General features: G+C 43.8%; 2 protein-coding genes across 2 annotated transcripts; one reads left to right on the top strand and one right to left on the bottom strand.

Moving 5' to 3' along the window:
• The first annotated feature begins 9,238 nt into the window (after positions 1 to 9,238).
• Positions 9,239 to 11,371, top strand: sult3st1 (sulfotransferase family 3, cytosolic sulfotransferase 1). Its single transcript, XM_080724253.1, has 6 exons — positions 9,239 to 9,421; positions 9,532 to 9,737; positions 9,829 to 9,955; positions 10,101 to 10,195; positions 10,341 to 10,512; positions 11,005 to 11,371. The coding sequence occupies exons 1-6, from the start codon at positions 9,280 to 9,282 to the stop codon at positions 11,130 to 11,132; spliced, it is 870 nt and encodes a 289-aa protein (XP_080580379.1). The 5' UTR covers positions 9,239 to 9,279; the 3' UTR covers positions 11,133 to 11,371.
• Positions 11,372 to 11,373: 2 nt separating this feature from the next.
• On the bottom strand, positions 11,374 to 24,407 carry eif3d (eukaryotic translation initiation factor 3, subunit D). Its single transcript, XM_080724252.1, has 16 exons — positions 24,314 to 24,407; positions 22,928 to 23,056; positions 22,597 to 22,642; positions 20,754 to 20,890; positions 20,501 to 20,586; positions 20,236 to 20,308; positions 19,846 to 19,961; positions 19,005 to 19,137; positions 18,439 to 18,586; positions 17,702 to 17,832; positions 16,894 to 16,979; positions 14,824 to 14,953; positions 14,079 to 14,221; positions 13,228 to 13,420; positions 12,849 to 12,942; positions 11,374 to 11,487 (listed from the first exon to the last, which is right to left on the bottom strand). Exons 2-16 carry the CDS (start codon positions 23,048 to 23,050, stop codon positions 11,471 to 11,473), a joined length of 1,656 nt encoding a protein of 551 aa, XP_080580378.1. The 5' UTR covers positions 23,051 to 23,056; positions 24,314 to 24,407; the 3' UTR covers positions 11,374 to 11,470.
• Between the last annotated feature and the right edge of the window lie 259 nt (positions 24,408 to 24,666).

Below are 24,666 nucleotides of genomic sequence, written 5' to 3'. Positions count from 1 at the left end.
AGGTGTATTTTTTAAATTGCATTTCCCACGTCTTATGTCCTGTCAAAATGATTTAATAACAAATATATATATTGTCATTTGATGTTACAGAGAGGAACTGCAGGAGACTTTGTGCCAGTACACCTCCGACACCCTCAGTCACATTGCCACAGTGATAGAATTCTGTCTGTCTCTTTCAAAATGGAAGTGCAAGAGGACAGAAGAGAAAAACATGATGAAGGACATCAAAGAGAGGGCAGATGGAATTGATCTAAGCTTTGACCATGTCACCAAGTCCAAGGACAGAGGCAAGGCCTTGGGAGAATACTTGAAGAACAAGCTGACCCTGATGACCTCAGATAAAATACGTGAGGATCTGGAGAAGGAGCTGGATGTGGTCCTTAAGGACACTATTGAAGGCTTGGAGATGCTGAACAGGTTTGTGGATGCTGTGGAGATACTGGCGGTCACCTCTCTGCATGTGTTTGTGGAGAACAACCAGGTTTTACAGTTGCCAGAGGGGACAAGCTTTAAGGGTGTCCAGGCTGTCATCACTGCTGCAATCCAGGTCTGCCCACTCCTCCTGCAGTTTAAGAGAGAAGCTGGTAGCTTCTTCTCTCCCAGTCTTCATAATGTGGAAGTGCATTCAGTGTATCTGGACAAATACATATTGAGCGCAGGAAGTCATGACGTAGCTAGTTCAGGAGGGGCGAGTTAAGGGTTGACAGCGCGCCGGGGGGGCGGGGGCCAGCGGCCTCAGCCCCCCCCTTTACCCAGAGTACATTAGACCTAGCTGCACAGCTATAGTCAGTTGCTAAGCTCAACGCTGCAGGACACACACAGGTGCCACACCTGTTGCTGCTGGAAACTGTGCTGCTGCCCATGCACCGCTCAGAGAGGGTGCCTAACTTGGCTGAGTATTTCTGGCTGTTTCTGCTATTGCTTATTTCATGTTCTTAGCTGCCAAACTAACTTAGTTAAGAAGCTGTGTTCTGGCCAGGTTGTATGGGAAGGTTGAGGTTGTTATTCTGGTAATCACTGAATGCTAGAAGTTGTGTTCTTGGCCAAGTTGCATGGGTAGTTTTGAGATTGTTATTCGGGTAATCGCTGATTCTAAAGTTTCAAGGTCCATATTGTCTGCTTAAGTTGCTGGTGCCCCAGCTGAATTCTGTACTTCAGTCATGTTGCAAAGCTAATCTAAAGGGGCTACGGGCTTGCTAACATGGCTAAATGTATACTCAGGATCATAGAAAGTGGGCTGTGGCTACGGGCTAAATGCTAACTTATTTGTGCCCCGGTGGGCCTTTACTGGGCTACCATGAGTTAAGGTAATCTCAGTCGTTGGGTTTGTCGATGATAGCCACAGTGTTTTTGCGACTGCGCGGGCCGTATCGGCTAGCATGGAGCAACAGGTTCAATGTATAGTCAGCCAGGAGCTAGCCGGTGGCTATTGCTAGCCGGCTACTCCGGTAAAGATGCTGTTAGCTGGTAAAACAACGTGCTAGCCATGTTAAGGCATAGAGCGGCGGCCCCTCGCGATAACGTGGCCCCGTAGCAAGTATGAAACACGCCAGGAGGATTCAGTTTGTAGGCTGTTGTAGGTATCGGCAGCATTCACCTAGCATCCGAGCTAGCCGAGTTCATGTCAAGCGGTGGTTTACGGCATGACGTCGTCAGCGCATACTAAACGCTGGGGATGGGATATGTAGTTCGCTAGCATGTCAAGCCCAGCCGGATTCCGTGCTACAGTCTAATGTGGCAGTCGTTTGTTGCTAATGCTAATTTAAGGTGCTTATGGGTTTCGCTAACGTTGCTAAAGATTAGCGGCTGTCCAGGCTGGGTTCAAGGCAAGGATTATGGCATAAATGTTGGGTTCGTTGTTGTGGTAAACACGGCCGAGGTCTACTTCTAACTACTGCTTCATCAAGGTAATGGTGCTCTTTCCAGCTGAGTTTGCATACTACAGATCGAGACGGGAGCAGTTGCGGCTCCTGGCTAACGCTAAAATAACTTCTTTGTGCTTGGCTTGCTTGCGACCGTTCGCTAAGGTTAACTCAGTTGCTTGTGCTTATCGGGAACAGTGGTGTATCTGTCGGGATCAGTGGCGTATTGGTGTATTTTGTCAGCCGTATATGCTACTGTTGAGCAGCGTTCCTTCCTTGCAGTCAGCCAGGGGCTAGCTTTGCTTGTTGTTAGCCGGCTAGCTTTAACTAATGTAAGGATAGCTGCTAGTTGGTAAAACAGCTTGCTAGCCATGTTCTAGGCGCAAGTATGGCCCCGTCTGAAAACGTTGCTCTATAAACAGCTGCTGCTTATGAGGTGCTAGTTGCTATCAGAGCAGTATAATCAGAGAGTGGTGTCACCGCGGGGTCAGAAACAGCGCTGGTCACGTGGTTCATTGTCACTTTACACCTCATAGACTTCAATGCATTTTGTAAACTTCCGGTTCGCCGTTTGTCACTATACGCCAATAGATGTGTGCGTAGAAGACCTGGCCCCATGAAGTGAACGGGAGTGACGCAACTCTCCATTCTAGGGCTCTGGTTGCTATACCTTAGCAGCTTCTAAATGGTTCCTGTCGCTTGTATGTCTGCGCGGGCTCCTGGAAGGAGGAAAACCCGCAAGCTCATGGGTGCCACAGTTTACGTGCAAACAATGTTTTGCGTCCGCTAACGCTAGGCGTGCTGTCTGTCTTGACGTCACCAGTTGACTCGCTAGTGCATGCAGGGAATCGTAGTCTTCTCTAAATGCTTGGTAGCTCCACTCAACCTGCGGCGGCGTGCTAGCATAACTGCTAATAATTACAGCTAAGGCTGATGCTTGTAAAAATGCTGTATCATGTTTTCTTTCAGCTCATGCTAAAGCTAATACTTGTTGGTTGCTAACATTCTGTCTATTATTTCAGCAAGTTATTGTTTCTACTGCATGTCAAGCTGTTACCAGGGTGTTGAGTGTTTCTGCTAACATGTTGTCATTACTGCTCCAGTATGGCAGCTCCAGGCTAAAGTGGCACAGGCTCAGCTAAATCACTTTTCTTAACAGCGTCTCGCTGCGGCGGCTATAAGGGCGCGGCTAACACCAGGTCTATGTTGTATTTTTCAGGTTCTTAACCCTAACATTATGTTTATTTTTCAGGTTTCCTAAACATGAGGTTTATCTTTCAGCTTCGGGCTAAAGCCGACGCATAGGACAGCTACAGCAGGTCGTCATTGCAGCGTCGCACGGCAGCTGCGGGGTGTTTCAACTGCATGTTAAGCTGCTACCAGTGCTTCAGAAGTTAAAGGGATTTAACTCAAATATTTGTTTCAAACTAAGGCTATAGTACCGGGTCACACAGCACACCGTATGTCCTAGCAGTGTTTCCGTGGCCGCTGCACTGGCTACAGTTCTGTTTTCCTTCAGCTCATGCTAAGCTAATACATACTGGTTGCTATTCATCCTGTTTATTTCAGTTTCAGGCCGGAGCGGCTGCAGGCCCACGGCTATGACAGCAGGTTATCATGGCAGCTTTGGCTGCGGGTCCCACTAATCATGTCATGAAGGTTATGTTCCTAGCCTAGTCGACTGCTGTGTGCGGCTGGGAGTCCAGTCGGGAGTCGGTCGGCACCGCGGAGGGTATTGTTGCGACGGCGCAGCTGCTTCCGCTGCTGCCTTGGGCCAGCCGGCCCTCCAGCCTTCCTGACTTCCCGGCGACCCGCGAGCCCACGACGGAGGCGCGTAGGGCTCAGGCTCAGCTTCCGGGGGAGCGGCACTCCGACACCGCCGTCATGCCGCGAAGGAGCAAAGGAACGCCAGTTCTAGCGCCAGCGGCGGGAGCCAGTTCTCTCGCCAGCGACGGCTGCCCCGGAAGCACAGCGGAGCCAGACTCTAGCAGGTAAATAGCAGCGCATTTGCTTGTTCGGTTCCGTCAGGGTGCAGTCGCTCTAAGCTGGGGACTTTACGCATATCGGTTGGGCCATGTTTTGGCATTGCTTGACTTCAAAAATCAAGAGCTGGGTTGTAGAGTTTCTTATATGTGCGTCAGCAGACTCTGCAGCAGAACTAACGCACTTTTCCATTCTGTGTCTCCATGCCGAAACACCTGGCTGCCCGCCCGATGTCTGCCCCAACGACCCTCTGTTCCATGACGCACGCTGGTTCGCCGCGAGACTGAGGGAGCAGGGCCAGAGTGAAGGCGTCGCGCCATCCCTCTACACGCCACATTCCCTGCGGCGCGGAGCAGTTTCGGCAGCGGCGCCCCTGGCGCGGAGCAGCTCGGCGGCAGCACTCCTGGCGCGGAGCAACTCGGCGGCAGCACTCCTGGCGCGGAGCAGCTTCGGCGGCAGCTCTCTGGCGAGGAGCACCTTCAGCAGCGGCGCCCCCGGCGCGGAGCAGCTTCGGCGACGGCGTTCCTGGCATGGAGCAGCGGCGGCGCTCCGGGCGCCCTCGGGCCTCAGCTGGTCGTCAGCAGCAGGCGTCCGCTGCATCGGATGCAGCAGGCTGGGTTCCTCCGTATGCAGCGGCGGAGGAGCAGTCAAGCGGCGTGGGAACGATGTGAAGCAGCCCGTGGTTAATGGACTGATGGGGCCGAGGCACGCAATCAGTCACGCGTCCCGTGGAGGACGCTCAGGTTCAGAAGGTCGCATTATGAGGTTCTGTTTCGGCTGTGTGTTTATTGCTGCCCCTCACATGTATTTATATACAAGGCAGGGTGTCTTTAAGGTTATAACAGTATAGTTACTGTTATGTGCAGCGTATACCTTATATTTGTGGGTTTTTCGTGCTGCCTCTGCTGCACTTCACAGGTCTTTAATTAGTGTTATATCTAGTTGCTCATGCCCACTACAGCATTGCTAAAAGTACACTAGAGCTACCTTTTCTATCATTGGTTGGCTTTAGGCAAGCTGCTAATATCTAATACGGTCGATTAAAGACTGATTGCGTCAAGCTGAGAGTAATCAGGGCGCTTCAGGCGGAGCCATGTATACTGTGGGAGGTTTTCTTCCCTAGCAAAGCAAGGTGGTCGGGGGTGGTAGAATATTAAAAAGGGCTGCATAAATCATGTATAAAAAATATAAAATGCAAAATAAAAATTAAATGTATATAAATTAATAAAGTATTCTGGGTGCTGGGCGCAATGTTTTTGTATGCTTAGATAGGTTAGTTTAGTTATATGCGCTTCTGGTCACAGCAGTGTCCAAGCTGTTAGGCCCGCGGAAACAAATCATCCTCACCGATGATTAGGAGCCTTATGGATTCTAAAGCATTGCGTGTTTTGGGGGGGGACCCGCGTGGGTCCTTTCTTTGGGGGTATCGGATCATGTGTCCACGGAGAGCTTAATTCACGATATAACGTTATATATATCGTGACCCGCGGTACACTGATCCGATGGTAGAATCCATATGCCACTCCTAGGTTCCGCTTGAAGTTTAGATAGTGCTGCATTTATCCATGCTTGCTGCTTATTCCATTATGCTATCTGCTGCTCATGTCATTAGTTGCTGCTGTATTTGCTGCTTATCTCTATGTGCTATATTGCTGCTTGTATGCTTTCATTCTTGTCAATAAAGCCCCTTCAACCTAATGGTCGTCCCTCCTGAAATTGAGCGCAGGAAGTCATGACGTAGCTAGTTCAGGAGGGGCGAGTTAAGGGTTGACAGCGCGCCGGGGGGGCGGGGGCCAGCGGCCTCAGCCCCCCCCTTTACCCAGAGTACATTAGACCTAGCTGCACAGCTATAGTCAGTTGCTAAGCTCAACGCTGCCCCACCGCCATCCCCAGCGTCCACCTCAATGGATTATGCTTATCCCCGCTGGGGGTATCGGATCATGTGTCCACGGAGAGCTTAATTCACGATATAACGTTATATATATCGTGACCCGCGGTACACTGATCCGATGGTAGAATCCATATGCCACTCCTAGGTTCCGCTTGAAGTTTAGATAGTGCTGCATTTATCCATGCTTGCTGCTTATTCCATTATGCTATCTGCTGCTCATGTCATTAGTTGCTGCTGTATTTGCTGCTTATCTCTATGTGCTATATTGCTGCTTGTATGCTTTCATTCTTGTCAATAAAGCCCCTTCAACCTAATGGTCGTCCCTCCTGAAATGCATTACCCAGAAGATCTGCGATATTATGGAGAAAAGGTAAATTAAGAACTCATCATAATGAAATCTTATTTATCATTCATTGCAAAACAGTTTGTGCACAAGGCCAAATGTTCCGAAATTAATCATGATCTTCTCGTTTATAGCACTGTCAGAGAATCTTGGAAGATGAAGAGTACAAAAACTGTGGTCGAACTGACTGCGGATTTGTCTGAAGTTGACATACTGGATATGCTTAATCATATCAAACATCTCACTGATATAAGGTAACTATCAAGATCCAGGTTAGGGTCAAAACTGTCTGGCTTTGCTCTATGTTTGCTACAGTTACTGAGTTTAGGTAAGAGGTGAACACAGCTGGCTGGGTCAAGCTCAGTTTAGACAGCCTCCATTGGCATCAGCTACTTGACTGGAGGACTTGGAGCTGAGCTTCTGTCCTCCAGTAAAGTCTGACACTGGGAGGCTATGGCAGTGATTAAACAATCACACAATAAACTATGATAGGAAAATGTTGGACATGAGACATGTCACCAATATAATCTTATAGTATGACAAATGCAGATACAATTTCAAGTTGATGAGTTTTACTTTACCTGATATATTTTTTTCTCTTTCAGGATGGACCAGCACTTTAGAGTTGGGTCTTTGTTCCAGGATGAGTCCTCCTCTGGCTTCATCAGGAAGTTCAGCCACTGTAAACCCAGAATGTTGCAGTTTCTAACCGAACTGGAGGAACGTGCTGTCCAGCTAGACAGGATGAAGAAGGGCGCTAAGATCTCCAGTGTAGCAGGTAGCTCAGTGGGAGCACTTGGAGGCGTGCTCTCCATTGTTGGTCTGGCCTTGATCCCTGTAACAGCTGGAGTGTCCCTAGCTCTAACGATGACTGGGGTAGGGCTAGGTGTTACCAGTGGAATCAACGGTATAGTCACCACAGGCACAGAGATCGCAGTAAATAATACACAACAAAAGAGAGTCAATGAAATATTTCACAATTTCATTGAAGATGTGAAGAGCATTCAGGAATATCTACAAGAGGTGTCCAATAAAGCAAACACGACACTGCCAGAGGACAACGTGAATGTGGTCCTGGGTTTAGGCAATATCCTTGGAAAAACAGCTGTTGTTGGAAAAGGCATTGATTCTATAATTGATGGTGCCACGGGTGGTGCCAAGCTGTTGCTCCAGGAAGGTAAAGCAGCCAGCAATGTGCCCAGGATAGCCTCTGAGATTCCAGATATAGGCCAGGCAGCCGCCAAAGCGACAAATGCTATCTCTAATTCAGCTCGGGCTGGTTTCATTGTTTTAAATGCCCTTTTCATTGGCTTGGACATCATGTTCATCTGCAAAGACAGCATGAGTCTGGCTAAAGGCAGCCAGAGTGAAGTCTCACAGTTCATCCGATCAAGAGCTTCACTGTGGCGTTCAGAGCTGGACTCTTGGAAGAAGATCCATGACTCTCTGAGTGAAGGCATGCTGACATCAACAAAGAAGAAAGTTGACCTTGAGCTGCCATTTTATCAAAAAAGGGAGCTAAAAATCTGTAGGGAGCAGATCTTTCCCTCTGATCTAATGGAAAAGAAAGGGATGTATAAGAAACAGCGTTGCATTATACAGTAGCAAACAGTCAGCAATTTAACAAGATTTATCACTTTGTGATTGTTGCTAAAATTGGTTTAAATAATATGGTTCACATTATTTTTTATTTTTTTATTGTCATTGAGAGAACACGACTGACTTGAAAAACATTTGTTTGTGTTTACAATATTGAAGCAGCAAAGCACACACCTGCATACAAAATGGATCAATTATTAATAATTAACATACTTTTTTAAAGAATATTGTACTGACTGAAATTATGAAAAATAAAATGAATATTTTGAATGTGTATATGTAATAAAAACCAAGCATCATGGGATAAGCAGATGTTTCCAATACATGGCTATGATATTGTCACAAATAGTGGATAGTTAATGAATCTAATGAAAATAAAAGTTACCGCAAAGCTTGGGAATACACCTCAGATGGATAAATTGTCAGTTGGCTAATACTGGGAAATACACTTGTTCTAATCTACATATGATAGACATTAAATAATTCGCCTCCAGAGACCAAGATACTGTAGGCCATACATGGGCAACTGGCAGCCCGGGGGCCACATGCGGCCCCCACCTTCACTTAATGCGGCCTGCAGGTTAATATCAGAATACCGATATATTATTGGTTTCAGCTGTTACAATTCTAAACATGCAGACCGTTTTAATTACTTCAGTCTATCTTAGTAGCTAAATGACTAGTATAGTAGTACTAAAATGTTAGTCTTTTTTTGATATCCAACATATTTGTATTTAGGGTTCATAAAGTTAACATGAGTATAACTAAATGCATTTGAAATTAAATACAATTATACATTTCAGGATTCCAATTAACGCAGTGCGACGCGTTTTGAGCTTGTAGATCTTCTATTTTTGCTTCTTTTGTATGAGATACTAGAAAGACAAAGTAGAACGTAGCAATATGCAATGTGGCCCTCTGGAGTGAAGGTGGAAATAGTGGCCCCCGCCATCATCAAAGTTCCCACCCCTGCTGTAGGCTATTATAGCATATACCGGTAGGTAATGTGTTAGATATACTATACTTTTGAAAAGTGACATGCATAAAGACAGATTACAAAGCTGTCAGAAGACATATACAGGACAGATTGAAAAGCACTGAAAGGTGAAAGGACAAGCAGATGTGTATAGCATAGGCCTATAGCCTAGTATGGCTTTTATGCCTTAGGTCATAGGACAGTATAACCTATTGATGATATATAGAACTACTACTATCCTACTGTAGTAGTCTATATAACATAAACACACTATAGTCCTTCTTCTGTTTTACATTCTGACAGTATGACTTTGTTTGATAAACAGTAGCCTTGTATGGCACATTTAAATCACTTAGTATTGGATGACCTTTTCGACATAATGTTATGTAATAACTAATAAGTCATGTAGAACATGATAACAATTCTCTGTCACTCCAGGAGGAGGTGCCAGAGGACCTATCAGTTCAGCCAGAGCCAATTGTATCCGAGTTCAGCATTTATTACTACTCAAAGTCCAGTATACATGTGCTGACTGTCACCTATGTATATCACACATATAGGTCTACTGTAGGCTATCTAGGTTAGCTCTATATTGGCAAATCTTTGTTTTATTCAAAGGTTCCACATGGAGCAGATCACAGCTAATCTCTGTAGGTATAAAAACTATAATTTTGCAGTTGGCTGCACAACTGCTGAGCACATCGATTCTCTTCAGGGGTTTGGAATTCGTGACGATGACGTCTTTCTTGTCACTTACCCAAAATCTGGTGAGTGAGACAACTTATTTGGACTGGCTGTTTAGTGAGCGCTAAAATACCAAAATGGTTATAGGCTTTTAATAATGTCTCAAAAGCTTTTTAAACATCTTGACACGCAGGCACTATATGGACTCAGCAAATCATCACTTCCATATACGAGTTAGATGAAGGCGTTTCTGTTTCTTATACCAACAACTTGGAGCGAATGCCATGGCTGGAATACATGGAAGGTCGTTCAGATTACTCCTTACGACCCTCTCCTCGGTTATTTGCCTCTCATCTCACCCCGCCTCTCATGCCTACAGGACTGAAGGAGAGGGGGAAAGTAAGATTGATTTAATACCATTGTACACTGTCACTGGTCTGCTGTTGCTGTGCGGTAGACTATTATTTATTTATTCATGTGTGTACGACAGGTTATCTATGTAATGCGGAACCCAAAGGACAACATTGTGTCGTATTACCACTTCAGCTGTATCTGGGCTGACCTGGAAACTCCAAAAAGCTTCGAGGACTTTTTGGAGCAGTATCTGTCAGGGAATGGTAGGCCTGTTAACACTAAAAGCTACTGTGAAGTACTGTATGTGGTCCACTCCAACGCTTTCAGTAATTTATAATTGTCACTCAAATCTACATGTCATTATGTGTGTCTATATATTGACAGTATAAATACCATGTCATTATGCAGTTGGTGCAAGTTCCTGGTTTGATCACATCAGAGTGTGGCATGCTATGAGAGACCAGTACAACATACTGTTCCTGACATATGAGGATATGATTTTGGTAATAGCACAAGCACAACCCTTGGTCTCCATTGGGGATACTCAATAGGCCTACATTATCACTATCTTCGTCAATACCAAGTTTTCTTTACAGTGTAGTTTAAAGTTTTAATTATTTTTTCTCCCACTGCCCATTTTTATTGCAGGATCTGAAGACCGCAGTAACAAAGATCTGCAATTTCTTAGGGAAAGAACTCAGTGAAGATGCTATTGATGAAATTGTGGAAAAATCTACATTCAAGAACATGAAGAAAGACCCTCAAGCCAACTATGAGTTTGTGGGAAAGGAGAGGCTACAGGGAGCCTTTATGCGCAAAGGTAAATATTTAACTAATTCTCACTTTTGGCGATAAGGCTTGTGCCCGGCTTACACTGATTTACTGTCAAATAGCCATAATAGCAACTTTAGTGAGAAAGAAAAGGTTCTACATTTTAAGACACATTGTCAGGTCCCATGATTGTTGACATCAGATCAGACCTCCTGCTTACAGGACTCAATATGTTCAGATCCCTCATCAATTGGATGGCAAATCACCTCTTCCCCAGATTTCTCACATGCCCCTCTTCTAGCGTCACCATCAGGCCGATTTTAGCAAAACACATTTTTGAACACTGCTCCTACAGATTTGGCCCTAAAATCACGCAAAGCGGTACACAGTATCTCTAGTCTAAAGTCAAAGGTCATGTCATCAACATGGATCTGTCCTATTTCCCATATTCCCTCCTGATTGCCTACCATTGCCTTCTAAAGTTTGTTTAGGGACTCCGATTAGGGAGTCTTACTGGTGATTCTGTTGTGACTGATTGCAGGTATGGTTGGTGACTGGAAGAACAGCTTTACCATGGCCCAGAGTGAGATGTTCGATCAGATCCTTCAGGAGCGGATGGGCGACATGGATCTGAAATTCATCTGGGACACAGAGTCAGGGCAACTATAGGAGGAAAATAGTACTCTCCATCCATTCTTTTCAGTCCACTCTACGTATCTCAGGTGTTAGCCAACTAATCATGTATACTAGATTACATAGTTTAATATTTTATTTGCTGAAATGATTATTGAATTCCCCACAGGAACAATAAACTAATCTCATCTAACATGGCTCATAGTGGAAAAGACTTATTGAACAAATGTTTTTTGGAGAAAAAAACTAACAAGCAATGAATGCACATAAAACAAGATGGCCAATCATATGTTTATTGAATGTCAGAATGATTTAAGATAAACGTATTGTCAAGTGTAGGTAGGCCACTTTGGTCACGAAGCAGTCTCCACACCTCAAATATTCTCTTCATCTGTGTGTGGAGAAGGAGAGGGGTGAGGGGGGTAGAACACAAAGTACAAATGTAACAGTTGTAGAGATATGCAACATAAATGAGGGGGGGGGGGGCTTTTCTAAGCGCTTTTCTAAGTACCCAAAGACGCTTTACATGGGGGGCAAGAGAGAACTAAGAAATAAGAATAAACACATTTATTTTAGTCTTGTTAAAGGGGAATGAAAGCCTCGGCTGATTTTGTAGTTTGCTTTCCACTTCAGGTTAAAAAACTACAGCAGGGTAAAACATGGCAGGCTTTATTCACTAATAGTACACAGTGATGTAAGCAACACAGCTGCAGCTAATCAAATATATATATATATATGTTACAGTATGTTCAAGAAACCAGTAAAAGTTGTCAAGGAGCACTCGTTTTGACGTTCACCACACACTAATCACCACCAGATGGCGACGTCAGCCACTGGATAAGAGAGTTACGTCACGCTTTGAACTCGCCGCAGACCGGAAGTGTTTACTCTTTATTTACTAGCCTAGCCTAGCCTAGCCTAGCCTAGCCTAGCCTAGCCTAGCCATTAGCTCCATTGTAGTCACTTGGACAGGGCGTTTAACGTGCGCTTGCCCAGGCCTTACGGCCTGGGCATAAATATAACGATTGCATTCACCACGGCTTCGTAACTCGCGCGGCGCTCCGCCGGCCGCGCGGCCCTGGCCCGCTCTTCGCGGCCACTCGCGCCTGCGGCGCTCGGGGGCGAAGAGCAGGACCAAGGTCCGCTGGCCTTCGCGCCGCTTGGGGCTTCGTGGACCCAGGGGGGCCTCGTAACTCGTTTGGGCTTCGTGGATACAGGGGGGCTTCGGTAGCCGCTCGCAGTGTCGTGGACAATAGAGCGGCGCACCGCCTGGAGTACGTTGTTGTGGCGACCGCTTGCTCCGCCCCGTGCCGCATCTCGAGTGCTCCGCGTCTCGAATGTGCTGTTTCTCTTATATCCGGTGACATATATATTTGTGTCAATACTGTCCATCATGCTTGCACATTGGCATGCCCTTGGCTTTGGACACACTTAAGAAAATCTAACACTCATTCATCTATTTGGTGCAGCTGTGTTTACATGTTTTTAATCTGCTGTAGTTTTTAACATGAACTGGAAAACAAACTACAAAATCAGCTTAGGGTTAGGGTAAATGCGATGCATTGTAGATCTGCTAGTTTAAATTCTTTTCAATATTGACAAATGGGGGTCCCTGGTACAAAATCTTTTCAGAAGGGCGTCCGCGGTCAAATATCTATCAATCTGGGGGTTCTTGATATACTGTATATGTGTTTGAGAACCACTGAATATGTCAATATCATTCCAAAGTATTACTTGACTTCCCAATCTCACCTTCCACCTCCTCATCTTCTTCATCCTCCTCTTCTTCCTCATCTTCATCAGAGCTGAAGGTCCCATCAGGCAGGCTGTACACGCGGATCACTTGCTGTTGGAAACGGGACAAATGCAACCACCATCAAGCCATTTTCCCGACCAGCATTACAATTTACCCAAAATCACAGAGAAAATGTGTCAGCCGAAGAAGCCAGTCGGGCAGAAACCTAGTATCCTTGTCTACGTAAATTAATGCCTTACTTCATTGTACAAGAATGTCACAATCTACTATACTAGGGCTGTAACTATGCTGGATCCATTGGAACATATTGAAGAACATTAAGGATTTTGGACATGCAAAGGTTCTGCACGACGGCAGTGCAGGATGGTAGCTCACCTTGTTGGGGTCCTTGAGGATGAGGTACTTGCCCTCGTCCAGCTTGCGGCAGATATCGATGACACATCGGAGGATGCCCCAGGCGTTCTCCATGCTCAGGTTGATCTGGCTGGCAAACTCATTGGGCTTGAACTGCTGGGTGCCCAGGATGACGTGGCGGGCAGAGTCCTTCACATGGTAGCGAGACACATATCTATAGAGAGAGAGGGGTGGGGGGGAGCAATCGAGTTGATCAAAACAGATAGGGCAATGTATTTATAAGAGGCACTTTTGGTATGCCGAAAGCACTTATTACTGACCTCAGTTATGCTGCAAAAAGACACTAGAGACAGACCGATATATTGGCCATTATTAGCTTTTTTGGTGTCTGCAATTATGCAGTCGATGTGTACAGAATTTAAAATACTTACAATATAGAGTCCCTATTTTGGGCATTGAGGCATTTTCAAAAACAGCTGTTGTTCTTCTAAAAGCTCACAACACGCATTTTTCTTTTCTTTTTTACCAAAAGATCGGTCAAAACATCAGTAAACAGAAGCCCCTAAATTCATGATCAGACAAATGTCATCGGTTGTGATCTAAAAGAGGGGACTGCCCAGGTTTTAGGGTTAGGTTTAGGCATAGTTTTACTGAGTTTAGGGTTTGGGTTAGGTTTAGGCATAGTTTTACCGAGGTTAGGTTTAGGTTTAGGCATAGTATTTTTACCAGGTTAACATTCACCAGATAATGGGATGTAGGAACAATGAGATGTCGGACCAATGCTATGGCACCCTAAAAGACACCTTCTCTGGTGATAGTCGATGCACGAGTTAATAAAGGCTTCCAAAGAGGTAGAGGTGTGCGTTCCTCACCCAAGCTTCAGGTACTCTGATCCAGCCAGCATGGCACAGCATGTCCAACGGGCCAGTTTGTAGCTGTTGTTCTTCAGCTCCGTGGCCAGGACAGCTCCTCTCTGGGAGTCCAACTTCTGCCGCCAGTCTATTCCATTACAGTGCTGAAATGGAAGGTTTAGCATATTAACACATCTGGTGCCAACCCCGAGTTTCCAGAGTTTGAAAAGGTACCACCCCTGTGCCAACCCCGAGTTTCCCGAGTTTGGGCCGTTTTTGAAGAAAAAAAAAACATTTTTTTTTCAAAGATTTTTTTTTTTCAAAAAAAATGTTTGGACCTCCAGAAATGTATTAGGCATGATCGCGAAATTGCATGTTTAACCCCCATACCAACCCATTCTTTTCAAACATGGCAGCCATGTTTGTTTACATCTGAAGAAAACATAATGGCTGATAAATCATGAATGCCTGAACGGATTTCCAAGCGGATTTTTTTGTTTGAAAGATGTGAACAGTGTGCACACACGTGGTGCATCATCTAGGCATGGGCGTGCACGATCCGTGCACCATAAATTACATGGAAGTCTATGGAGACCATGGCATCGCGGGACATTGAAGAGAAAAAATCACTGCAACTTAAGTGTTGACATATAGAGCAGTAGTTCTCAAACATTTTCATGTCAAGATCCCCTAAATTGACATGTATTTGGCCATTACCAAAAGTCTGAACCCTATTTGCAACCCTGTGCCTCCTCCCTTCTCTTACCCTGGAGTCCCATTCGTTCAGCGTCTTGACGTTAATGAAAGAAACCTCTCCATTGGCTCCTGTCATCACACCATCATGCTCACAGCGAACAATCAAGTCGATGTCCTCTCCCAGCTTCCAGCGACGGTACCTGAAAAGCACAAAATACATTTATTAGACCAGTGTTTCTCTAAGTGGCGTCCAGGGACCCCCGGGGTTCCTTGAGGGGGAATGTGTAGTTTGGCTAATCAAAAAGAGCCGATCTACAAGTTAACGCATTGCGACACGTCCTGATAGATTGTGAAAAGTCTTTAATTGTGAAACATTTGGAACTAGAAGCAGTGCTCTTTCATGAGCCTTGCTTTGTGACAAGCAGCACATTTTGCCCTTATGTGCTTTAGAATGGTTATATAACTGAAAAAAGAGAAAATGTTTTGCAGCAGGGCTGCAAAACTGTTTAGATTATCTCTCTTTAGAATAGTTATATAACTGAATAAAAGGAAACGTTGAAGACGGTTTCAAGCAAGGCCACGGTATATCATTGAGTGCCATGTGACAACTGGACTCTGAAAAGGTTTTTGCCCTTTGTGTGACCATTTCATTGAGTTCAACATCTTTACTTATAATGGCCGTCATAAATTCAATACACGAGCTAGTGCAAAAAGGAACTACAGAGATTTGTCCTGACATGGGCATTATAACACTTAGGGCATATTTATATTTATAGTCATGTCTTTTATACTGAAAACTGAGGCCGTTAACAATGATTTGCTTGTCAGAAGCATTTACCATAATTCATTGAAATCTTTTGCGTAAATAATTATTACGATTATATGTAGACCTATTTGGGAAAGAAAACAAAAACATACAAGATATATAATTATGTTATATGGACATACTCCACCCATCTGTTATAAGAGCTACATAGGCTGTGTTGGACAATTATTTGAAAATGTGTTTATTCAGCTGAAAAAACTAACAAATTAGTTGAGTTATTCAAGTTCCTTTTACAGTACTCCGTTCTTTGCTAATTATTTGTCTGGTACGTTGAAATTGTATGAATGTATTAATTTAATTAATGAGTATATATTTTTTCTGTATGTCTCTGCCATACATAAACATGCCCTGAACCCCGAATAATTGAATAGAGCATGTACCATCGCAAGAAAAGAAAAAGATTTGATTAATACTTTTCCTGTTGACATGGAGAAGCCTTTCAGTCTATGATGTTGTCTGCAAATGTTAAGATTTATGCACACTGAGAAATCTATCCTACTCAAATGTATTGTTAGAAGCATGTATTTAACAGATTAAAACCTAGTGCATATGGGAGATATTCATTCAATTATACCGTTCTGCACCCCAAATAATCTTTAAACCAAAAAATAAATAAAAATAAAAATAAGAATAGGCTATGTATGTGTCACTAATGACTGCTTTTTTTTTTTTTTTATTATTATAGTCTCCATCTAGTCTGATGGGAGTTCAAACCTCTTTATGAGTGGTGTATGTGACTCCCCCTGGGGACATTTAGTTTAGCTTTTTGTTGAAAAAGAAAAATAGCATATGTACGAGTTTACAACGCGTGTTTTTCTTTAATTTCCAAATAGTTTCTACCCAGTTAGACTATGCATTGAAGTTATGTCACCAGACCATTCAGTAGGCAGAGCTCTCTGATTATCTGGCTAAATGGACCTTAAAGGGTCCATTTGGTTCCCAACTATCAATAATTTAGCTGGGGACCCCCTGGAGCCCTTAAAATGACTCCTGGGGTCCCGGTCCTCACTCAGAACCAGCGACACACACAGTAAAATCCAATAAGACCCATACAGTTCCGTTTAAACACCTGCCATCATGTAGATATTACTGTGTGTAACAATCATTGGAGGAGTTTAACAGGGAGAGGTCTCAGACTATTTGCAGCACTGTTGTCTCTCATCAATGCACTGAACAAACAGGCACTGGTCGGCTTGCGCAGTGGGCTAGTCATCACTGACCCCTGGCCCTGGACGCATCCCCCAAAGCATGGAACCACTTCTACATTAGCCAAGATTGCATCACTGAAACTAACCAGCAGGGGTCAGTACACACCTGTAAGCAACAGAGGCCACCTCACTCTTATCCATGTCTTCCTCCACAAATGGATTGGGGTTGGGGAACTTGTGACGCTCTCCTCCCTGTAGAAAGACAATCGTTTAATTTCAAGGTCACTGTTGAGAAGGCAGAAACCTTGTATGTCCAAAAACATTACTTTTTCGGGAAATGTAGTTATTTAGTCACCGGTACAAGCTATTATTAACACTTTTAATTAAATATTTCATACATCAACACAACTAAGTATAAGAAGGGGCATTCATTTGGATGAACATGAAAAAGATTAAATATGGAAATATATGGGGTTTCTGCGCGAGAGCGTCCACATCATTTTGATGGTCTTTGTCAGCATAGTGTGGACTTGGGTTTAACCTCGCGTCACCAGACTTTCTCGGGAAAAGCCTCGTGCTCGTTTACTAAACAGGTCGTTTGAAACGGTCTAGACCAGATGGCACTGGATGGCAGAAGTGGCGCTTAGTTTTGGTTCCCTGTTTGTTTCCCCAATCCCTATTTAAATGCAAGAGGAGTATAGTCTTGCCAGTTGCTGTGAATTGGACTAAAAGATGGATACACCAAACAAAATATAAGCAAAACTACGCCTCATGAAGGGTTTTATTGGGTAGGTACTAAAATTATGTCATTGAGCGCGGGGAATTGTTTTGGGTTAAAACTGATTCCGGTTTGGTAGTTCCGGCCAAAGTGTAGTCCGTTTTGACAACAAAATGACGTAGGACGCCATCCGCTCCCGACCGGATCAAAAGCCAGAAATTGGAAGTGATCCCAGGCTAGGTTGGGTTAGGCATACCATGCGCAGACACTGCTGGCTGAAGTTGTGGTTGATGTAGGTGGCCTCCATGGCCAGGTTACGGGGAGAGTTGAAGGAGTTGCCCTCATCCTGGGGGGGCTCGTTGGCGGTCTCGCTCACGGATAACAGATCTGAGGCAGAGCAGTTGAAGTTAGGGCAATAAATAGATAGGGCACAACTTTAGATCAGGGGTCTTCAACGTTTTCAGGCCAAGGACCCCTTAGCTGAGAGAGAGAAGAAGCAGGGACCCGCACTACATATTGTATAAATGTGTGATGCAGATTTTCATCTTTTTCATATATAGATAGACTTGTTTGACAACACTCTCATCAGTCTGTTGGATTCATGTTAATGTGTATTTTCATTTAACCACTTAAATCGTACCTATTTTGTAAACTTGACCTTTCACTATGTACTTGGTCTGCTCGTTTTTACCTCTACACCAAACCTATTTGCCGAAAATAGCATATCTACAACTGTTAGGCGTTGAGAGCTTGTAGATCTGTTATTTTTGGCTAAAGTTCTCCTCGGAATAGGGATGCGAGGGTTCAACTTCACACAAGGATTTGGCACCCCCCGTAGTAACTTTAAGGACCCCCTAGGGGTCCCGGACCCCCTGTTGAAGACCCATGCTTTGCATTAGATCATTACAAACGAGACAATATCTGGACAGTTTCACTTAAATGTGCAACACCAATAAAACCTTTTACAGAGACTCGTACTGCAAAAAGGCTCACCAAAGTCAGAGTTGTCTCTTTTGTCAAAGAAGAGCTTGTTGCCCACTCTCTGCACAATGATATCCCAACTGTTCACTGAGCGTGTGCAGCACATCAACGTGGCCAAGATGGCATCGGTGGCAAACACGTTCCCTTGGGTTTTAGCCAGCTGGAGAGAACACAGAAGTATAACCATTTACAGTATTATAGAAAGAGAATAGCCACCATGTTTTATGTTAGAAAGGTACACAAAACATCACTTAATTTATCCACTTGTAACTCTGAGATTATACAAATGGATTCAGACAAAGCTATAATAATTAAACTGTTTCTAATTTATTTTAATCAACTTGTCAGGTACGGTTCTTCTAGCAGGGATCACACACACACACACACACACACACACACACACACACACACACACACACACACACACACACACACACACACACACACACACACACACACACACACACACACACACACACACACACACACACACACACACACACACAGAGCACTCTTCCCTTCCCTAGTTCCTAAACAAAACTGGCACGAGATCAATGTGTGTATATTTGTGCTTGTACCTTGCGTATGACAGGATCGTCTGTGGTGGTGACAGTGTGGAAGATCCTCTTGATGCTCTTGAGTGACCTCTCATTGCGAGTGGTGACGCGATCGAAAGCCTTGTCATAATACTCCAATGCGCCGCAGCATTCGCTGAAGATATAAGATATGAAGACATATGAAACACAGTAATCATTTCTTGTATTCTAGCCTCCCAACTCTTCCATGATCTTCGAATGCTACTTGTTTTTTAACCAATTGAACTACTTTATACTTAGTACACTGGAGTTGGCTCTATACTTGATTTTTCCCTCTACACCAAATCATTTCTTCACCAAAAACAGCCCATCTACAAGCACACAAAGCAGATAGGCCATTTTTGTCGAATGGTTCCCCCAAAATAGGGATGCTAGGGTGGTCAAGGAGAGTAATGGCTTACATTAACCAAGTGTGGCAGCTCTAGCATTCAGTTACCTGATGCCATTGCTGCTTAGTTGTTTACAAATTGGGTAGTACAGAAATGATAGAGGAATTAGCTATGAGCCAACTCTGGTACATCAAAAGGAAACTGTCACTGTGCAATCTGTGCCCCTGCCGTGCACACACACAGTAGGTGCTGCTTGAGAAATCTGTCTATAGACAGTAAGGACTCCACAGTGTAATACTGGACATTATAAGCACAGAATGCACAGCTGCTTCCGTTTCCATTAATTGACTGTGACCAAGCTGGCTTGTAGTGTAGGCTATGAACTATCTTATCTATATTGTCAAAATGTATTATTATTTTGTGATGAATTTGATGACTTGAAATACATTTTGAGTTTGTTCAGGAAGATGTAATTGCTCAAGTTTATTACTTACATGTCAGTAGGATCCTCTACCTCCATGTATCTCATCTTCATGAGCCTGGGGAAGTCCATCTCTTCCTTCACCTCCCAGTCGCTCCTAACCTCTACAGATGAGTCCCTGGGCTTCAGCTGGGCCTTAATGAAAGCGGAATATGGAGGAAAGAGAAGGAGGTAAAAAGAGGAAACAAGAAGGGACAGAAACGCTTCGGTATTAATAAAACAATCATGTTAAAACTGCAGTTAGAATGAGTTTTCAAGATTGAATTAAATCAATTAAAAAACAAAAGTTGAAAGTGGGTGGGGATATAGCACAATAATATACACAAAAAGCATAGTATCAATATTAGTCAATCCAAGTTTACATAACCTTGTCTGTTCACATTCATAACTTTGTACACTGTACCTGGGACTTCTGGTCCCACTTCTGACGGACGCCGAATTGCTTCTGGAACTTCTTCTGCAGGCGCATGCGATCCCTGGATAGAGAAATGTAGTATTAAAAATAAAATAAACCGTTTTTTGCTGGACTCAAACTGAGGAAATGTGGTCTCACCCACAGCTCCTAGTACTAGTACTGAACCAGCCGAAGTTGGAAGTATAAATGGTAAAAAAAAACTAAACAGAACATTTCCTGGAGGCAGTATTTGACAGTTTTGACAGCAACGTACCGCTCCTTCTGCTTGGCACTCTTAGGCAGGGTTTGCATGTTGAACTGGGTCAGGTTCCTACGGTCCTTGTCCCTGCGTAGATTCCTCTGTTGGAGAGAAATGGCATTAGGTTATTTAGACAGCCATGGTGGCACACAACAATTTAAGACAAATTAATATTTGTTTTAATCATTGGAGACATGTTTTAATCTATCTGGAGTTACTTGGTTGAGTGGGTGACCATGAACACAATTCAGGTGGAGGGTTCCTGTACCTGAGCAAAGCGCATGCGGTTCCTCTGGTAGGCAGTCTTCTGCGTCTTGGCAGTGTCCACCAACTGGAAGCTGGTCTCATCCTCCTCATGGAAGTAGGCGTACTGGCTACCACCCCCAAATTGAGAGGAATATTTATCTGAAAGGAGAGGAAGGGGGTGTCAAAAGCTATTACATGGTAGTAAGGCTGGCATGCATATGGACAATATCATCTACTTATCTAAGTACTTGTGTATCAGGGTTCAAGACTACAAGCAAATGATACTTCCAAATTCAAAAAGTCTGAATTGGCAAATGCACTTGAAAATCTGATTTCGGCGGCAATAAATATCTGCAGCAAAATGTGAGTGTGACCAAACTATGTTCAAGTTAATTATGTGTGCCAACAACTAAAAACAAGTGGAAAATGATAGTTTGATAGAAGTCTTTGGGCATAATCCACAAGACACATACTGTATACTAGTAAGACACCTGAGGGTGAAATGCGACCTCAGGGTGACATGCGACCTCGCCCTAAAGGGCGAGGTTGCGCCAATTCTTGACTATATCTGGCCAACCACAGCGTTTCTCTGACGATTCTAGTTGTTATCATTCTGGGGGGAGTTTGTTCATGTTTTTGTGAGGGTATCAACCCAAGGAAACACGGGGAGAACAAGCAAACTCCACACAGAAAGGCCCTATCGCCAACCCCACCTAGGGTGTGAGCGATAGGGCCTAAACATGGAGATGTGGAGAACACTATATATGAAGATAGTCCAGTCCATCATGTCATATGGGACTACCGTCATAGACAGTAGCCATTGTTAGGCCGGAGTCAATGGCTGTCTGTCTGACTGTCTGTACAGGAAGTGATGTCACATGACATACTTTTTATGCCCATATATGAGTCATTCTGTACCACATCTCCATGTTTAGGCCAAACAGGTTTGCTCCATTTCTCCATGTATAGGTCCAAATGACCTCACCCTAAAGGGCGAGGTCGTGCCAATTCTTGACCATCTGGCCAACCACAGCGTTTCTCTGACGATTCTAGTTGTTGTCATTCTGGGGGGAGTTTGTTCATGTTTTTGTGAGGGTATCAACCCTAGGAGACACGGGGAGAACATGCAAACTCCACACAGAAAGGCCCTATCGCTCACACCCTAGGTTGGGTTGGCGATAGGGCCTTTCTGTGTGGAGTTTGCCTAAACATGGAGATGTGGTACAGAAGGACTCATATATGGGCATAAAAAGTATGTCATGTGACATCACTTCCTGTACAGACAGTCAGACAGACAGCCATTGACTCTGACCTAACAATAGCTACTGTCTATGACGGTAGTTCCATATGACATATTGGACTAGACTATCTCCATATATAGTGTTATCCACATCTCCATGTTAGGACTCATATATGGGCATAAAAACTATGTCATGTGACATCACTTCCTGTACAGACAGTCAGCCATTGACTCCAGATTAACTATGACGGTAGTCCCATATGACATATTGGACTAGACTATCTCCATATATAGTGTTATCCACATCTCCATGTTTAGACAGCCAATGACTCCGGCCTAACAATGGCTACTTTCTATGACGGTAGTCCCATATGACATGATGGACTGGACTATCTCCATATATAGTGTTATCCACATTTCGTGTAGCCGCCCTGTACAGGAAGTGATGTCACAACTCGCTGACATCACACTGACATCACAGAGGATACGGACGGTCACGAGGATACGGAAGGAAGGAAGGACACTCAAGCGACACGGTTCTTCAGAGTATATGCGACCTTCGGTCGCAATAATATATTTAAATCAACATTTCCTGATGCTGTTTTTGCTAAATGGTTTCACTTACTTGTGTATCTCTTATCTTGATAGGTCGCCCCAGTCCAATCAGCCACCTGCAATTAAACCATGTTAAGTACACCACAGACACCAATGGGGTAAAGAAAAGCTTATATCACTTAACATTCCAAGTGGGGAAATCTGGAGTTGAACCACACCAATATATAGGTGGTATAAATCTAGTATCTATCAAAAGTATTAGTATTTATTTTTAATTTGTGAAATATTCTCAAATAGAAAGTCAACTTTTTAAAACATCTATTGGTAAAATCGGGATCAGACCCAAAAATCAGCCATCGGTCAGAATCTAATCTGAAGGTATGTAACATGGGTATATGAACCTTTCCCAAACGGTCTCCTTTGCTGAAAGGCTGGTATGGCATGTCTTTGAACTTCTCTGGAACGGCACAAGGACCCCATCCTGATGGATTGTCCTGGATCACAGGGGCATGGAACTTGGCCATGATGACCTTATGTCAGGAAGGAAATGCCAGACTTGTGTCATTTGATTTAAGCAGATAATAAATAGACAGACACACATAACCAATCACATCTAACGGTGGTTCTAAACTTTGGAACACATTTTTGAGGCCATGACCGACCTTAACGGGTCCATTTGGTTCCCAACTATCAATAATTTAGCTTCCTCACTTTCAGAACCAGCCACACACCCACACCCACACCCACACCCACAGTAAAATCCAATAGGACCCTTACAGTTAAGTTTAACATCTGCCATCATGTATATTACTGTGTAACAATCATTGGAGGAGTTTAACATGTCCCCAGACATTCAGGGAGAGGTCTCAGACTATTTGCAGCACTGTTGTCTCTCATCAATGCACTGAACAAACAGGCACCAGTCGGCTTGCGCAGTGGGCTAGTCATCACTGACCTCTGGCCCTGGACGCATCTCAGTCTCAGCATGGAACCACTTCTCAGTCAAAAAAATTGTAGGTAATTTTTTAGCTCAAGGCCCAAGAGATATTAGACGTTTGCCAGGACCCAAACTAGAGAAAATAGCTGATCTACTAGCATTTGGGAATGTTTTTTGAAAATATTTTTGAATAATGATAAAAAGTAGGAAACAAAAAAAACAAAGGGACAGAAAATGGGTCCCGACCCAGTGCTTGGGACACACTGGGTTAGTGATTCATATGCTACTGTTACACGATTTATGTGAGAACGATCCCAAAATTGTAGGCTAGATCCGATTCTCAAAGTGGATTCCAGGGACTCTTGCTGGTTCCTTTGGTTTAATTTGTTGCATACAAGTCTGTAGCTATGACAGTGTACAAATGGAAGCAAATGAACACTAACGGGTCGATTTGTTCACTGTCAGAGTAAAGGAAAGAACTTGAATTTTGAAACTTCGAGAAACACGGGGTTAGATGATGGATTCATGTGCCATTGCAGGGGTTATGTTATGTAATAGAAATGGAAACGATTCCAAAACTGCCTTCTGGATTAGCTTCTGCTAGCATTAGCTAGCTAAGCATAAGCTAAATTTATGATTCGCTTCTGCTAGCATTTGCTAAATCATAAGCTAAGCTTACATCTGAGGCTAAAGGGTTTTGCCAGGTGGCCGCGTTAGCTAGGCTAAGCTAAAGGGGTGGCAAGCAAGCTAAATACTCTCTTTTGCCTCGACTAATTTCCGTTTTACTAAAATACATCATTTTTGCAGTATTTCTCGTCGTACACGTTCACATATTTCGACCCGTTCTCACCTTAGGAGATATGACACCGTACCGAGTGGTTTATTTCAACCACACGTTATGATGTACAGTTTTCCTTCCAGATGCCGGTGAAAAAGGAAGAGCAAATTAAGTGCCGTAAAACGGAACGTCTCCTGCCGGAATGCTATGGTTTTGCGACAATGAGATTTCCCTACAGCAGAGCTTGTATAAAATTGTGTTGCAGATTACCTTTACATAGATTTCATAGATAGCTTCATGGTCTTGTTTGACATCAATTATTAATAATAATTATTATTTGTCAATTAATTATTCTGTACATTGTACCGTACATTGTGATTGATTGACTGACTGACTGATTGATTGAATACTTTATTAGAGTTTTC

This window comes from Nannobrachium achirus (genome assembly GCF_963921795.1).
Source record: "Nannobrachium achirus genome assembly, chromosome: 4".
Taxonomy (NCBI): Eukaryota; Metazoa; Chordata; class Actinopteri; order Myctophiformes; family Myctophidae; genus Nannobrachium; species Nannobrachium achirus.
This window is presented reverse-complemented; position numbering and strand designations above follow the sequence as displayed.

Bases quoted from the DNA above. Each gene is read 5' to 3' on its own strand.
- eif3d (XM_080724252.1), bottom strand. From the start codon at position 23,050: ATGGCCAAGTTCCATGCCCCTGTGATCCAGGACAATCCATCAGGATGG. The intron at 16,980-17,701 runs GTATGCCTAACC...GTCTTTCTACAG, and splicing joins GCCAGCAGTGTCTGCGCATG to GGAGGAGAGCGTCACAAGTT. The intron at 13,421-14,078 runs GTGAGGAACGCA...CTCTCTCTATAG, and splicing joins TCAGAGTACCTGAAGCTTGG to ATATGTGTCTCGCTACCATG.
- sult3st1 (XM_080724253.1), top strand. From the start codon at position 9,280: ATGGAGCAGATCACAGCTAATCTCTGTAGGTATAAAAACTATAATTTT. The intron at 10,196-10,340 runs GTAATAGCACAA...TTTTTATTGCAG, and splicing joins CATATGAGGATATGATTTTG to GATCTGAAGACCGCAGTAAC. The intron at 10,513-11,004 runs GTAAATATTTAA...GACTGATTGCAG, and splicing joins GGGAGCCTTTATGCGCAAAG to GTATGGTTGGTGACTGGAAG.